The sequence below is a fragment of the Rhinoraja longicauda genome, chromosome 12 (assembly GCF_053455715.1).
Source record: "Rhinoraja longicauda isolate Sanriku21f chromosome 12, sRhiLon1.1, whole genome shotgun sequence".
Lineage (NCBI taxonomy): Eukaryota > Metazoa > Chordata > Chondrichthyes > Rajiformes > Arhynchobatidae > Rhinoraja > Rhinoraja longicauda.
The window spans coordinates 39,221,005-39,237,078 of record NC_135964.1 but is presented as its reverse complement, the minus strand read 5'-3'; the positions used below and the strand labels follow the sequence as shown (position 1 = coordinate 39,237,078).

Here is a 16,074-nt window from a genome sequence, read left to right as displayed (position 1 = left end):
TTAAGTTGGCATTCTGGGCTAGTCTTATTTGCCTGCATTTGCCCCTACACCTCTGAACCTTTCTTATCTATATATCTGTCCAAATGTATTCTGAGTGTTGTAAGTGTATCCTCATTTAGGTAGCGACTACCCTCCGAGTGAAAAAGTTGCCCCTGAGGACTCTCTTGCTTCTCTTCCCTCTAAACCTGAAGTGTATGCCCTCAAGCTTTAGAATCTTCTATTTTGGGAAAACGACTGTGAGCGTTCCTTTATCCATGCACCACATGATTTTGTATACTTCAATAAGTATCCCTCAGACTCCTACACTTCAAAGAAAAAACCCCGCCTCTTCAGTTTCTCCCTATAACTCAAGCATGCAAGTCCCAGTAACACTGTTGATTCTCTTCTGCATCCTTTGCAAACTAACAACATCCTTCCTATAGCTGGGCAACTAGTACTGCACGGATTACTCCAAGTTGGTCTCCCAACGATTTGTACAGCTGTCTCACAATGTCTTAACTTTGTACTCAATACCCTTCCCACTGAAGGCAAGCTTGCAAAATGACATATTCACCATCCTATCCAGTTCGAGGAAAAGCACCTGCACTAGATCTCTCTTTTCTACAACACTCTCCAGGGCTCTCCATTTACCATGTAAGTCTTGCCCTGTTTAGACTTACCAAAGTGCACTTTTCAGAGTTAAATTCTATTTCCCAATTATTTAGATCCTGTTTTGCAGAATTTAAATGTTATGTAAAACAAAACCCTAGACCAGTGTTTTACTGATTCTAAGGAAATTGCTTGAGAGTGACATGAACATCTTAAGTAGATCAGTCGGTGCACATCGGCATGATATTCAGGTTTTTAACGCATTATTCCAACATTAGTTATAACGTATGGCAAAACTGCATAAGCATCTGCATAGTCAGACAAAGGGCTTTTTTTTAATGTTTCAAGTTTAAATTATTGTGATATACAATGAGGCACAGGTACATGAACATTTTTCATCAATTAAAAGATCCAGCTTAGAGAGAGATATTTAGTACTCACCCAAGTCCTTCATCAGTATGGCTTTATAGTACTTTTTCTGCAATGCAGACATCCCATGATACAAGACAACATCCATCTTTTTAGGTAGTTCAGGGAGAACATCAGCCTTAATTCTTCTGAGGAGGAATGGTTGCATTAGACTATGCAGTTCTTTAGCTAGGGTGTGAGAAAAACAAATGCAATGAAAATCAAGATAAATCTCAGGTGTAATAATACAAATGGATATTCTAAATATTAAATTAAACTAAAATGTACATTGGTGACACTGGATTGAAACTTCATGATTATTTTTACCTGTTTTAAAATGGAAATTTGATGATAAATAAAAAGATTTAAAGAAAAGTTTGCATTTGTTAAGGGCCTCAATTCAATTCAAAGCATTTTACACCAATTATACTTGAAGTGTAATCACTGGTTGGACATGCATAACTCAGACTGCACAGCAAACTCCCTCGAACGGCAATGTAATAAAAATCACATCATCTGTGTTGTAACTATGTTAATTGAAGGATAAATATTGGCCAGAATATTAAGTATAAACTCTGCTCTATAATTTGAAATATTGGCATATAGTCTTTTACATCTACCTTTAGGGATTGGTGGATCTTCAATTTAGTTTTTCCCCAAATGAATGCAACTTCAACTCTGTCAGTGGAGTCGGAGCCGAGATTTATGTGCTGATTTCTGGACTTCAACCCATAATCTTATGACTCAGGGAGTGCTACTAACTGAGCTATTGTTGACAACTGGATATAACATTTTTTTTTTTTTTTTAATAAAGCAGGAACAGAAGCATACCTTGCTTTGTGTTCTCTTCCACACTGCTGTAATAATTAACAAATTCTTCAATTTCATCTTCTGAGAAGGCCTTAGGTTCCACAAAGCTCAGCAGTGAGTACAGTTCGTGAAGATTATTCTGCACTGGTGTTCCAGTTAATAAAAGTGTGAATCGTACTGAAAACTAGCAATAAACAAGCAAATTTCCATTATTTTTATGCTGCAATGTTTATGTAGAATTGAAAAATGACGGAGACTAAGATGTGACATTCTCGGCAAATGTGACGGCTATATTTTGAAAAGCATGTCTTACCATTTTCAGAGTTTTATACAATAGAGAGTTCCGGTTCTTTAACCTATGTGCCTCATCCACAATCAGCACACTCCAGTTGAATCTGAAATACAGCACATGAACCTTTATGTCAAGCGTGTTTAAGTGTCATATGAACCGACAAAGGAGCAATTAAATTCTTACTTGCTACAGCTTAACATGACCATAAATGCCACAAGTAATATATAATAATCAAAATGCAATAAAATAATAACCATAATACCAACTAATCATAATAGTGCAAAAACCATCTATAGAGCAACCAGTCCAATGAAGATCATAGTTGCTCTCGTTGGTATGGTAGCATTCAAGAAACTGATAGGTGCTGGGAATAAACTACTTATGAGAGGTTGATAATATCTACAAAAATTGCAGTCAGTTAGTCCTCACAGGTTTTTAAAATGTAGCTAGGTAATCCATCAGAGTTGGACGCTTTCTGAGAGTTCACCCTCATACAGGACCTTCGGACATCGGCCTTGTTGCCCCATAGATTAGTGTTGCCGGGGCTATGGGGGTCAGAGACATTCCCCCTTTCACAGTAAACGTAGAAAGCATTGGGCTCATCCTGCAGTGATGCCTCACTGACACTTGAGATACTAGTTGGTTTTGTCATGTAGGAATCAATGGCATGAAACCCCTGCCGCTGCCGACGAACATCCTTATCCAGTTCTCATACTAACAATACCATAATTTGGTAATAAGAAAACTTAAAGCAAAGTAATATGTTGCATTTATTGAAGGCTTTCTTATTATCAAATTATGGTATTACAAACTCTATGTGGTTTGGTCTAATGGGAAGTAAAAATGATATCTTGCATCTAAATTGTACAACTAATTTACAAAGTAACTCACCTTCTCAGAAAAGAAGCATCTTTTAGGCAAATCTAAAGCAGAACAACAAATGTTCAGAATTTTATCAGGATTTTTTTTTAAATACGATCAAGAAGGCAAAAAGGGATATGATTAAGTCATGAACAAAACTATATAGATTTTTGTATATTGTGATCATCAAGCATTTGATTTTTGACAATATAAAACTACTGCTTTAAAATCCACAGATCAGTTCAATTTTATATATATACAGTACGATTTTAAAAATAAATATAACCCTCCCCCGAGCAAAGTTTAACAAAAGACAGTTAGCACATTGTTGCTTTAAATCATGTGACAGAATTAAACAATGTGTAGACAGAAATTATCCTAAGAAAATCAATAATGATGCCATTAATCAGTCTCATTTGATATATGAAGATAGTTTCATTAAAGTAACCATGCTGCAAACTATATTGAAGTACATGTTAGTCATCCTAATACCTCATAGGTGGTGAGAAGTGCATGAAAATTGCAATTTTCCAGGTCTCGTTGAGACGCTATTCTTGTATCTTTGTCTCCAGTGTACACAATTAATGAAAGTTGTGGAGCAAGTCTACAAAATAAATAAATTAGTATTAAAGTGTTGTGGTGGCATAACACAATGAAGCTCCATCATGAAAAATCTGTCACGGCATGGGCCTTCTCCAACCGTTCTCTATATGGCGATTCAATCAACATTAATTACAAAAAAGGGACAATTCATATGGCATATCTAATTATAATAAAGTCCAAAAACACTTTGCAAGTAGCTATGATATGTAATTAGTCTGGTATTGTCTGAAATGCAGCAGACAATTGCCCAAAATAGAAAAACGACAGGGTATTTTCATGAGGAGCTTGGTTAGAGATACATATTGATGAGTACACTGGAGAGAAATCCTCAGCTCTTTTACAAAGTAGTATGTCTTCAGTAGTGCACTTGATTGATCTCCGACTTGGGAGATGATATTGATATTAAGAGAGCCATGGCTGAGGCGTTAAACAAATTAAAGATAGACACAAAAAACTGGAGTAACTCAGAGGGACAGGCAGCATCACTGGAGAGAAGGAATGGGTGACGTTTCGGGTTGAGACCCTTCTTCAGACTGGTTAGGGATAAGGGAAACAAGAGATATAAACGGTGACGTGGAGAAATAAAGAACAATGAATGAAAGATATGCAAAAAAGTAACGATGATAAAGGAAACAGTCCATTCTTAGCTGTAGAGTGAAAATGAGAAGCTAGTACGACTTGGGTGGGGAAGGGATAGAGAGAGAGGGAATGCCGGGGCTACCTAAAGTGAGATCAAACAAATTTACTTTTTTAAAAGGGTGATCTCAGAATCAAGAGCTGCATTAATAAAGAAGTTACCTTTTGATATGGTGTATGATATCTTGAGTAGAGGGAGTGGAAAAATAAGAGAACCTAAACAAGCTTCAGTTAAGGATTTCCAGAGTGCAGCCATTATGTTTAATGTGTGCAGGAAACAAGAGAAATACTTAATTTACCCTCCCAATTCTTCTGTCCAATTCCTTAGTACTGACAACGGACACAGGATCAGGAAAGGGCCTTTCTCCTTTTGTCTTCCCGTTAGATAGAGGAGAAAAGATATTGACTGAAAAAACAAGAACAGAAATGTCATCCAGGTCGCATGGACTTTCAGTACCACCAGCATTCAACCATTGGTCCCAAGGTCAATCCCAGATTTCCAAGTATAGAGTGCGCAATGTACACCTTCCATCAGGTTGCTCTACTGCTAATCTCTACATGGAGTTAGTTCACTGAAGGAGACCAGGCTTGTTGGGATTTTCCATCATTACATTGGTGAATTATCTCATGGATCCAACACCAATTGAGTCCTGGCACTACACTTGAGACCCCATCAATTTCAACAAGGATTATAGAGCAAAGATTTAGAAAGAAAATAGGAAACTATGGTTATTTTATCTAAATTCATTTTGCTTTGGTTTAATTTTTTAATTATTTAAATTACTGTTTGTTTTTATGGCATTCAGAGTGAAACGTTAAAATTCTCTACTCCCGAGATGTGTGGATGATAAATAACTGAGAACTATAGATTACTAGGTATTAAAAGCATTAATGGATATTGGGAACGGGCAGGGAAATGGTGTTAAGCTCCACCATGATCTCATAGAATGGCACAGCTGCCCAAGAAACTGAATTGCCTGTGACTGCTCCTGTTTTATCTTCTTAAGTTCAGAATTACTTTAAAAATTATCTACACCAATGATAACCATTTCTAAAACTGGTATAATTAAGTTTTGTGCTGGTTATCTTACCTGACACGTTTTCCCAAGACCCATCTCATCTGCAAGGATACTGCCATTTTGAATAGTGTGACATTGAACAAGCCAATTTAGACCATTCAGTTGATATGAACGGAGATTTATACCTAAAAAGAAAGCATATGACTGGTAACAATGAAGTGTCTCGACCCAAAACGTCACCCATTCCTTCTCTCCAGAGATGCTGCCTGTCCCGCTGAGATACTCCAGCTTTTTGTGTCTATTTCCTGACTGGTAACAGAACCCTATGTTAAAGTTATACTGGTCACAATTGTACCTAAAGTTTGGAGAAATGGGAAGAGATAGCTGGAGGTATCATGAGGTTGTAAGATCTTGTATAGAGTCATAGAGTGATACAGTATGTAACAGGCTCTTCAGCCCAACTTGCCCACACCGGCCAACATGTCCCAGCTACACTAGTCCCAACTGCCCACGTTCAGTCCATAATCCCTCCAAACCTGTCCTATCCAAATACCTGTCGAACTATTTCTTAAATATTGGGATAGTCCCTGCCTCATCTACCCCCTCTGGCAGCTTGTTCCACACACCCACCACTCTGTGTGGAAAACGTTACCCCCTCAGATTGCTATTAAATCTTTTCCCCTTCACCTTAAACCTATGTCCTATGTCGTTCTAATTTTTGGACAATTATAAAAATAAATGATAAAGATTCAGGAAAATAAGAAATAACATGGGATTTGATTGATAATATTCAAAAATCAGAGATAGAAATAATTATGATGAGAATTTTCAAGCTTAATTAAAGAAGACAGATTTTGAAATAAGCCACAAGGCCCCATGAGCTTGCTCTGCCATTTAAGGGATCACTAGACTGAGGTGGACCCATTGGGTCCAAATCTCTCCTGCGGGCCTCTCCTGAGGCAACCCTCCCCCAACTGATGATCCTGGGGGCCCGGCAACCCTCTCCAACTGACAAAGTCCGTTGCCAGACGGGGAGTGTCCCATGGGGCCATTGGCAAGCAAGGGGGTACAGGGAAGGGGAGAGGGAGCCATTCACTCGATCCCATGCTGCCAGCATTGCAGCCAGAGCAAGCCGTGGACGCAAAGACTCTCCTGCAGCATGGCGGCGATCGTCTGCAAACGGCCATGTAGTTGGACCCTCTGTCGCCGCGCTGCACCACGGGAGGAAGATCAGGCGCGGGGCACACCTGGCCGGGCGCCGGTCCTCCCGGTGAGGGGGGTGGGGGGGAGCGCATCTATTAAAGTTAGCTGCAGCTCGGGGGCTCAGCAGCCTCCTCCCCCTCATTGGCCCCAAACATCTCCAGCATTGGTCCTGCACCCTCTCCTCCCCTACTCCCCCCCGCTCACCCAACTCCATCCCCCTCAACCCCCCTTATCTCCCCCCTCACCTCACCCCCCCCCCCACACCCACTCACCCAACTCCATACCCCCTCAACCCCCTCCTCACCTCCCCCCCTCACCCACTCCATCCCCCCTCAACCCCCCTCTCCTCACCCCGCCCCCTCACCCACTCCATCCCCCCTCACGTGGCCGGAAGCGAGCTGCGGCTCGCTACGGGTCGCTGCCGTTTGCACCATCGTACTTGCGGACTGACGTCGAAAGTGCTGCTCGTCCTCCCGGTGGGGGGGGGGGGGGTGAGTGGGTGAGGGTGGGGCGGTGTGGAATAAGGGGGGGTTGGAGTGAGTGAGGGGGGGAGGGGAGGAGGGGGGGTTGAGGGAGGATGGAGTGGGTGATTGGGAGGAGGGGAAGGGGGGTTCAGGGGGGATGGAGCGGGTGAGTTGGTGGCAGCTCGTCGGCCCACAGCCCCCCACCCCCTCATTGGCTGTCACTTTCGTCACTCGGGCGGGTGACATTGTGACGTCATACGCTGAACATTGCCAAGCGTCAGTTTAATAAGCTAATTTGTAAACTTTAAAATCTCTCTAACTTTAAAAATATAAGATCAATTTGAATGAAACTTGGATGACGGTGTCCCCAGGATAAAGGCGAGCAAGGTGGTCCTAAAATTGTTGTGTTATCGTGTGACGGGGGCACAAAAATGAGGTTATATCACAGGCATGGGCAGACAAATAAATAATTAAAAAAGAGGATGGATGGATGGATGGATGGATAGATAACAATTCAAGGAAGTCTTCACTCTTGACCATGCATTCGTAACTCTGTGCAAGTTAATGAACACTTCAGACAGACTTCAGACTGAAGAAGGGTCTCGACCCGAAACGTCATCCATTCCTTCTCTCCAGAGATGCTGCCTGACCCGCTGAGTTACCCCAGCATTTTGTGTTTACCTTCGATTTAAACCAGCATCTGCAGTTCTTTCCTACACGTAATATCATCTGGACTTGGTATTAGTATTAGTTTATTATTGTGATACGTACTGAGATACAGTAAAAAAAAAACTTTGATTCAATCCATGTGATTACGAAGTATAACATGAATCCCAATGACATTAATAAACAATGAATAGTTGACTCCCATATACAGTGGAACATCACCACAATGCATATTTTAGCCATTTAGCCCGACTCTATATCTCTTGTTAGACAATAGGTGCAGGAGGAGGCCATTCGGCCCTTCGAGCCAGCACCGCCATTCAATGTGATCATGGCTGATCATTCTCAATCAGTACCCCGTTCCTGCCTTCTCCCCGTACCCCCTGACTCCGCTATCCTTAAGAGCTCTATCTAGCTCTCTCTTGAATGCATTCAGAGAATTGGCCTCCACTGCCTTCTGAGGCAGAGAATTCCACAGATTCACAACTCTCTGACTGAAAAGGGTTTTCCTCATCTCAGTTCTAAATGGCCTACCCCTTATTCTTAAACTGTGTTGCATAGGATTTTTTTTAAACTGATCTATAATCCCTTGTGTTCTGTATGTCACTGTTGACTGAAACATGGAGTGACGCAAACAAGTTGTCAAGGATAAGAGAGAGTTCCTGAATCAAGAGAACATATCCTCTGCTACTTCCTTTAAAAATCTCAAATGTAAACTGGTCCTTAATATAGAGTAATGGTAAAAGCCAGTGGCACGCAATGTAGAAAAGTTTGAAGTGTTATAAAGAGAGCATTGAGGTATTGTGAAACTTGCACAAGATCTTTATGAATTTCAGCTGAAGTACTACGTAGTTGTGCCATCCCCCTGGGTTGGGGGGGGGGGTGAAGGGGGGGGTCAGTCTGGGCTGCGGGTGAGGGGGGTCAGTCTGGGCTGGGGGTGAAGGGTGGGTCAGTCCGGGGAGTGGAGTGGAGGTCGATGCGGAGAACCACCCCCCCCCCCCCCCCCCCCCGGACCCCACCCCACCCAACCCGATCCTCTCTCACGTGAAGCAGCACCAACCTGTCAAACCCCAGCTCCTAACATCCTGCTCAACGAACTGCTCACGCTCTCCCACCTGCGAGCCGGACATTTGGCGAAGTCTGTGCAGAAAGTGGGACATGCTTAGCGCTGACGAGGAGCAGGGAGCGGGGGGCGGTGGTGGGAACCGAACTCAGAACCGTCGCGCCAACCAGTCCTCCAAGACTGACGAGCTGTGGCGGAGGCAAGAGGGGCCCCCCGGGCTCCCGGTGTCGGGCGGTGAATGCCGCCCGCCGACGCCAGCGCCCTCCTGCGCCCGCTCCCGGACGGTGCTGGGGTTAGTAACTTGCAATGAAAGTGAAACTTCAGAGGAAGAGTTGGTGGTGGGAGTGTGTGTCGTTGCCCACCTCTGACTTCTCCACATTAAAGATCTGGCATGGACTATTGTTGCATGGACTATTCAAATTTAATATATTTTGTAACGTTTATATGAAGATTTGGTTTGGGTCTTTTCCAAGAACTATTCCCATCCAATTTATTTTGAAACGTTTATATAATAATAATAATAATACATTTTATTTATATAGCGCTTTTCATATACTCAAAGACGCTTTACAGAGATTTTGAGAACATAGGGAAATGAATAAATAGATAAATAAGTAAATAAATAAATGAACAGAGAAAGGAGACAGAAGGTGAGGTGACCTTCAGTGGTTGAAGGCAGTACTGAACAGGTGAGACTTCAGCGATGTTTTGAATGTGGTGAGTGTGGGGGAGTCTCTAACGGTTTGGGGTAGTGAGTTCCATAGGGTGGGAGCAGCGATGGAGAAAGCCCTGTCCCCCCAGGATCTGAGTTTAGTCCGGATGTGGGGGGATAGGAGATTGGCAGCGGCAGAGCGGAGGGTGCAGGTGGGAGTGTGCCTGTGGAGGAGGTCGGTCAGGTAGGATGGGGCCAGGTTATGGAGGGCTTTGTAGGTTATGAGGAGGATTTTGTACTGGATTCTCTGGGGGATGGGGAGCCAGTGGAGTTTATAAAGGACGGGGGTGATATGGTCACGGATCGAGGTGTGTGTGAGTAGACGGGCAGCGGAGTTTTGAATGTATTGAAGTTTATTGATGATTTTTGAGGGTGCGCCATAGAGGAGGCTGTTGCAGTAGTCCAGACGGGAGGTGATGAAGGCGTGGATGAGGGTTTCTGCAGCTGTGGAGGAGAGGGATGGACGGAGACGGGCAATGTTTTTGAGGTGGAAGAAGGCTGTCTTTGTGATGTGTTTGATGTGTTTGTCGAAGGAGAGGGTTTGATCAAGGATGATTCCAAGATTCCGGATGTGAGGTGAGGTGGATACTGGGAGACCATCAATGTTGAGGATGAAGTTTTGGGTGGATTTGGTGAGCGTTTTTGGACCAATGATGATGATTTCAGATTTGTTGCAATTGAGTTTGAGGAAGTTTGATTGAAGCCAAGATTTTATTTCAGTAATGCAGTTTGTCAGTGTAGAGTGTGTGGTGGGGGAGATTGACTTGGTGGAGATGAGGAGCTGGATATCATCGGCGAAGCAGTGGAAGTTGAGACCATGACAGCGGATTAATTGACCAAGGGGGAACAGGTAGAGGATGAAGAGGAGGGGGCCAAGGACTGAGCCTTGGGGGACACCTTGGGGGAGGGGAGCGGTGGGGGATTTACAGTTGTTAATGGAGATGAACTGGTGTCTGTCAGAGAGGTAAGATTTGAACCAGGATAGGGCTGTGACGGTGATGTTAAGGGAGGTTTCAAGTCGGGTGAGGAGAATGGAGTGATTTATGGTGTCAAAGGCGGCGCTGAGGTCAAGTAGGATGAGGATGTTGAGGTTGCCAGCGTCGGAGGAGAGGAGAATGTCGTTTGTGATTTTGAGGAGCGCAGTTTCAGTACAGTGGTTTGAGCGGAATCCGGATTGGAAAGTTTCATACAGGTTATTGGTAGAGAGGTGGTATTTGAGTTGGGAAGCTACAGCACGTTCCAAAACTTTGGACAGAAAGGGTAGGTTGGAGATTGGGCTGAAGTTGTTTGGGGTGTCAGGGTTTAGACCAGGTTTTTTCAGAATGGGGGTGAGAGCAGCGATTTTGAGGGATGGCGGGACGATGCCAGTGGACAGGGAGGAGTTTATTGTTGCAGTGATAAGTGGAGAGAGAGCAGGAAGGCAGGCCTTGACAAAGCTGGAGGGGATGGGGTCCAGAGAGCAGGTGGCAGTTTTTATTCCTGTGAAGAGGTCAGAGAGGTCGGTGGTGGAGATTGGGGAGAACTGAGGCAGGGGCTGACAGGATAAGGGGGGGCAGGTGGTTTGAGGGGGAGCAGGTGCATTGGTGGTTAAGGTGCTGTAGATGTTGTCTATTTTGCTTTGGAAGAATGAAAGGAAAGTGGTGCATTTGTCAACTGTGAATGATTGGGAGATGGTGTCCAGGGGGCTGAGGAGTTTGTTTATTGTAGAGAAGAGTGTTTTTGGGTTTCCGGAGCCAGAGTGAATTATTTGAGAGTAGTAGGTGGAGTGGGCATGGGAGAGGGCATCTTTATAGTGCTGTATGTGGTCTTTGTAGGCTTGGGAGTGAATTGTGAGACCTGTTTTGTTGCGGAGTCTTTCAAGTTGGCGGGCATGAGTTTTCATCACGCGGAGTTCAGGGGTAAACCAGGGAGCAGAGTGGGTGAAGGAAACTATTTTGGTTTTTATAGGTGCAAGCTGGTCGAGGCAGGAGGAGAGAGTGCGGTTGTAGTAGTCAGTGAGGTCAGAGGGGCTGTGGAGGTCAACGAAGGGAGAGGCGGACATTATTTCAGAGAGGGAGGATGAGAGCGAGGTAGGTGAAACAGAGTTCAGCTTGCGGAAGTTTATTTTGCGTTTTTGCTTTGGAGCTGGGGTGGGAATGTTGACAGACATGGTGATGGCTAAGTGATCAGAAAGGGTGGGGTCGGAGCCAGAGAGGTGATGTAGATTTAGTCCAGTGGAGCATACAAGGTCCAGAATGTGCCCACGGTTATGGGTGGGAAAATTTACGTGTTGAGTGAGGTTAAAGCAGTTGAGTATTTCAGTGAAGTCAGCGGTTATTGTGGAGTCAGTGGAGTCCATGTGGATGTTGAAATCACCGAGGGCGAGGATTGAGGGGGAGAGAGAACAGAACTGGGTCAGAAAGTCAGAGAAGTCAGAAAGGAATGATGGGTGTGGTTTGGGAGGGCGGTAGACAACTGCCATGACTAATTTTGTGTGGCCAGAGAGTTTGAAAGCCAGGTGTTCAAATGACGGAGCAGATGAGATGGAGATGAGGTTGATCTTGAAGATTTGGTTTGAGTGCTATTGCAAAAAGTATTCTCATCAAATTTATTTTGGAACGTTTATAAACTACACCCTAATCTTGACATTTTTTAATAGTGTTAGAATTTCAGTGAAGATATTGTATTAAAAAAAATAATTTGTAATAGATCATATTTCACTCTAAATTCACCTAAATGTGTCCACTTAATTTTTAAGTTTAATTTGAAAGTACAACTACACCCTAATCTTGACATTTATTAATAGTGTTAGAATTTCAGTGAAGATATTTTATTTAAAAAAATCTTTTGCAATAGATCATATTTTATTCTAAATTCACCTAAATGTGTCCACTTAATTTTTAAGTTTAATTTGAAAGTACTGAAGATATTTTATTAGTTTAGAGATATGGCACGGAAACAGGCCCGTCAGCCTGTTTTAAATATATATTTTGATGTTTTCTTGATAGGACATTCGTACATTTATTTAGTACTTTTCAAGACTCGCCCAAAACTCGCCCTATACTTATGTTTTGTTTAGTCATTGTTGTAGAAGTTACCCTGACAGATATTAGGATCTCAATTTTTCTAATAACTCATGATGATAAATCGTTTCTTGTGTGAAACAACTATTCAGATGATACTGTAAACAACAAAAGTGCCATGTTTGTTTAATGATTTATTCCCTTCATTAAATAATAGATTAGTGACATTTTGTATTATTAGTTGAGTTTCCCAATAACAATATGGAATTAACATGCAACCATTAAAAATATATATTAAAAAAAATATTTTGCAATAGTTCATATTTTATTCAAAATTCACCTTAAATGTATCCACTTAATTTTTAAGTTTAATTTGAAAGAACAACATACCACAATAGCTAAACAAGCCAGGCATTTACTTTTAATAAATGCTATGATATAACACACAAGATTTACACAATATAAATATTTTCATTAATACAAACATTTCAATTTGGATCCTGGTCCGAAATAATATCTGTCCATTCCTCTTCCACAGTCTGACCTGCTGAGTTCCTGCAGATTCCAGCATCTGCAGTTCTTTGTATCTCTTTTTAAATAACAGGTCTTTTTTTAAAAACTACGTTTAAGTGAATCTAATGTCAGGCCAACTATTAAATAATGTAGATTGAAACCAGGTACCAATGTATGCCAAAAGAACAAAATCAAATGAACTATATCACATTGGGAAAAGGTCAAAGCAATTTCAAAAACTTTTGACTTAATAATGCAATGAACAAAGCTACATGCAGAGTAATGTATTTAACACATCCATCATAAAATTTATATTGAAGAATGACTGAGCAGTGTTGATTGCATGTTAATTCCATCTTGCTGTTGTGAAGCTCAACTGATAAAATGCAAAATGTCATACAGATCCATTATTAAACGAAGGGAATAAATCATTAAACAAAGAACATGGCACTTTTGTTGTTTACAGTGTCATCTAAATAGTTACTGTTTCACACAAGAAACAATTTATCATCATGAATTATTAGAAAAATTGAGATCTTTATATTTGTCAGGGTAGCTTATACAACAATGACTAAACAAAACATAAGTACAGTAAAGTGCATTGAGTGACTCTTGAAAACTGCTAAATAAATATATGAATGTCCTTTCTTCCAAAGCAAAAATTGACACTATTTAATATTCTGGGGCTGCCTGTTGTTCAGAAGTGAAAAATGATAAAATGAAGAATCACAGTTTTATTCCAAGTCCATATTGAATGATTTTCTCTAAGCTAGGATGAGGGTATGGATGTAAGAATTGGGATGATAGAATAATAAATCCATCAGTGAGGTTCACCTCGTCACAGTGCTGTAGAAACTGCACGTATCGGCATTAGGTGGACATGGAATTGAGTTTAGCTCTTATACACCTCATCATTAAGGGTGGAAATTCATCTATTGTTGCACCTGCTAAATGCGCAGTCCTCTCCAGATATTGTAAGATGCTTCAAAATTTGTTAACATGTGCATGACGGAGATTTTGACAAAAGCTTGATTGGACAATTATACAGGGTTTTTTTGCTGTTTCAGTAGTTTCAAAATATTTTGACTACATATAAAGTCAATTCTCTAGCTGCTGCCAGAGCATTGTTTTGGCTATAGTTAAGGAATAAATCAAACTAAGGCTGCAAGCAATTATTGATTCTAGGTCACATTTATATTTATTATTAACTTTGTGAATGTTTTCTCATTGCATATGCAGCCGTAAATTCAGAAGCAAATTCAAAGTTTTATTTAGCTTACATTAAGAATACAGGTTGTACATTTTTTAAAATTGCTATGAACCCAATAATATGTTATGCATTGTGTCAAACAGTGCAGAGAACCGGATATTCAAAACCATTTCATATGTAAGTAACTAAACAGTCTTAACTATAAATTTATAATACAGTCATATCTTTTGAGTATTGAAAGAGTCAATATAATCGTGAAGTGCACAACCATATTAAAAATGTGCATATATATTTTTGAAAGTGGAATACAATTCTAATCAACAGTATTGCAAATAATATAGTTTGGTTTCTGACTTTAATTTGTTTGCTCAAATTTAAACACAAACTCGGTTCATAAAACAAAATGTAAGAGTTGCCATGAACCAATGCAAACAGACATTGATTTCATCATCATATCATATCCTATCATATATATACAGCCGGAAACAGGCCTTTTCGGCCCTCCAAGTCCGTGCCGCCCAGCGATCCCCGTACATTAACACTATCCTACACCCACTAGGGACAATTTTTACATTTACCCAGCCAATTAACCTACATACCTGTACGTCTTTGGAGTGTGGGAGGAAACCGAAGATCTCGGAGAAAACCCATGCAGGTCACGGGGAGAACGTACAAACTCCTTACAGTGCAGCACCCGTAGTCAGGATCGAACCTGAGTCTCCGGCGCTGCATTCGCTGTAAAGCAGCAACTCTACCGCTGCGCTACCGTGCCGCCATGGATTTATAAGATGGCATTTCTTCATTTAACAATTTTTGATAATTAATTGTGATAACCTGGTATGTGTACACACACAATCAACTACATGTGAATAACCATATTTTAACTAAGGAGAAGGACTGGTAATTCTAACTACATTTTACACCCTCAGGCTACATCAGTTCTTCAAAGCCAATAAAGTATTTTTACCCTTTTCAGAATTTTAGAATCAAACCAGCTCGGGCACATACATCTAGGTAGGCAATATGACAGTGACTAGAACATTTGTTTTTAGAATGTTGACTCATGGATAAATAATGGAGAAGACTACTGGGAACTCTTTTGTGCTTGATATGAGACCCTTCGGTCCAGTTGAGAAGGAGGCAGGATTTAAGCTTGAGCTTTCATCCAAATGACAGCATCTCCACTGGTGAAGGACTCTCCCAGTGTCACAATGAAAGCTACTTAAAATATTTATAGTGTATAACCTAATAATCTTAATAAACTAAATATCTAAAACTGTTTTTCCAAAATATATTAATTAACTTGCACCAAAAATGGGTTTAATTTTAAGAGATACTTGTTAACAAACAAATGGATGGGCATGCAACCTGCCAATTAATGTGATGCGGAGCTGTGGATGTTTTATTAGTTACTATAATAAAAATCTATTAGAACTGAATGTAATTTTCATTTGAAATTTAATCCTAAATTTTATCCAACAGTTGTGCAAACTGCACTGGAAAGAAAAAGTACAATCCAATGAAGTCTTTCATATCTGGTTGAAAGTTAGCAAGGTATCTTGGGGTTAAAATGTAGGCCACTATGAGTGGAAGATGAACTCAGAGCCATCGAGAGATACAACAGGGAAACAGGCCCTACAGAATCTACACTCACCATCAACCAGCCACTACTTTTGTTTGAAGAGCTTGTGAAAAATAGGTATCCTCAATTTCAGAATAAATCCATTATATACAGTTGAAAAAATTTCATTCGGTCAATTTCTTTCAACTCAATCATTTTAATCTTTCCCCAACTTGGATTTTACGATAGGATTTAATTTTACACTTTAATAACAGATTCAGTGATTATTCAGTCCTTTGCTTTGGATTAACCGTGGCAAGCAGACAGATTTTCAGCCAGAGAGGGCACCTTCTTACCCAAAATGTTATGTATTCCTTTTGGGAATCATTCTTGTTTTTAAATATTTTTAAGTCTAGAAAACAACTAGATTAACATAAGCAGATAAAAGTTAATTGTGTGGCTG

At 41.0% G+C, this 16,074-nt stretch overlaps 1 protein-coding gene across 2 annotated transcripts in view; it reads right to left on the bottom strand.

Annotated features, from left to right (window-relative positions):
• The window catches only part of chd1l (chromodomain helicase DNA binding protein 1-like), a 56,603-nt gene extending 47,808 nt beyond the window's left edge, over window positions 1-8,795 (bottom strand). For both annotated transcript variants that reach the window (XM_078409592.1, XM_078409593.1), the window contains exons 1-8: window positions 8,611-8,795; window positions 5,290-5,402; window positions 4,498-4,604; window positions 3,452-3,563; window positions 2,990-3,021; window positions 2,120-2,201; window positions 1,828-1,990; window positions 1,030-1,185 (exon numbers count right to left, since the gene is read on the bottom strand). In XM_078409592.1, the coding sequence (XP_078265718.1) occupies window positions 1,030-1,185; window positions 1,828-1,990; window positions 2,120-2,201; window positions 2,990-3,021; window positions 3,452-3,563; window positions 4,498-4,604; window positions 5,290-5,402; window positions 8,611-8,710 (865 nt within the window). In that variant the 5' untranslated portion in view covers window positions 8,711-8,795. The remainder of the gene's footprint in view (window positions 1-1,029; window positions 1,186-1,827; window positions 1,991-2,119; window positions 2,202-2,989; window positions 3,022-3,451; window positions 3,564-4,497; window positions 4,605-5,289; window positions 5,403-8,610) is intronic.
• Between the last annotated feature and the right edge of the window lie 7,279 nt (window positions 8,796-16,074).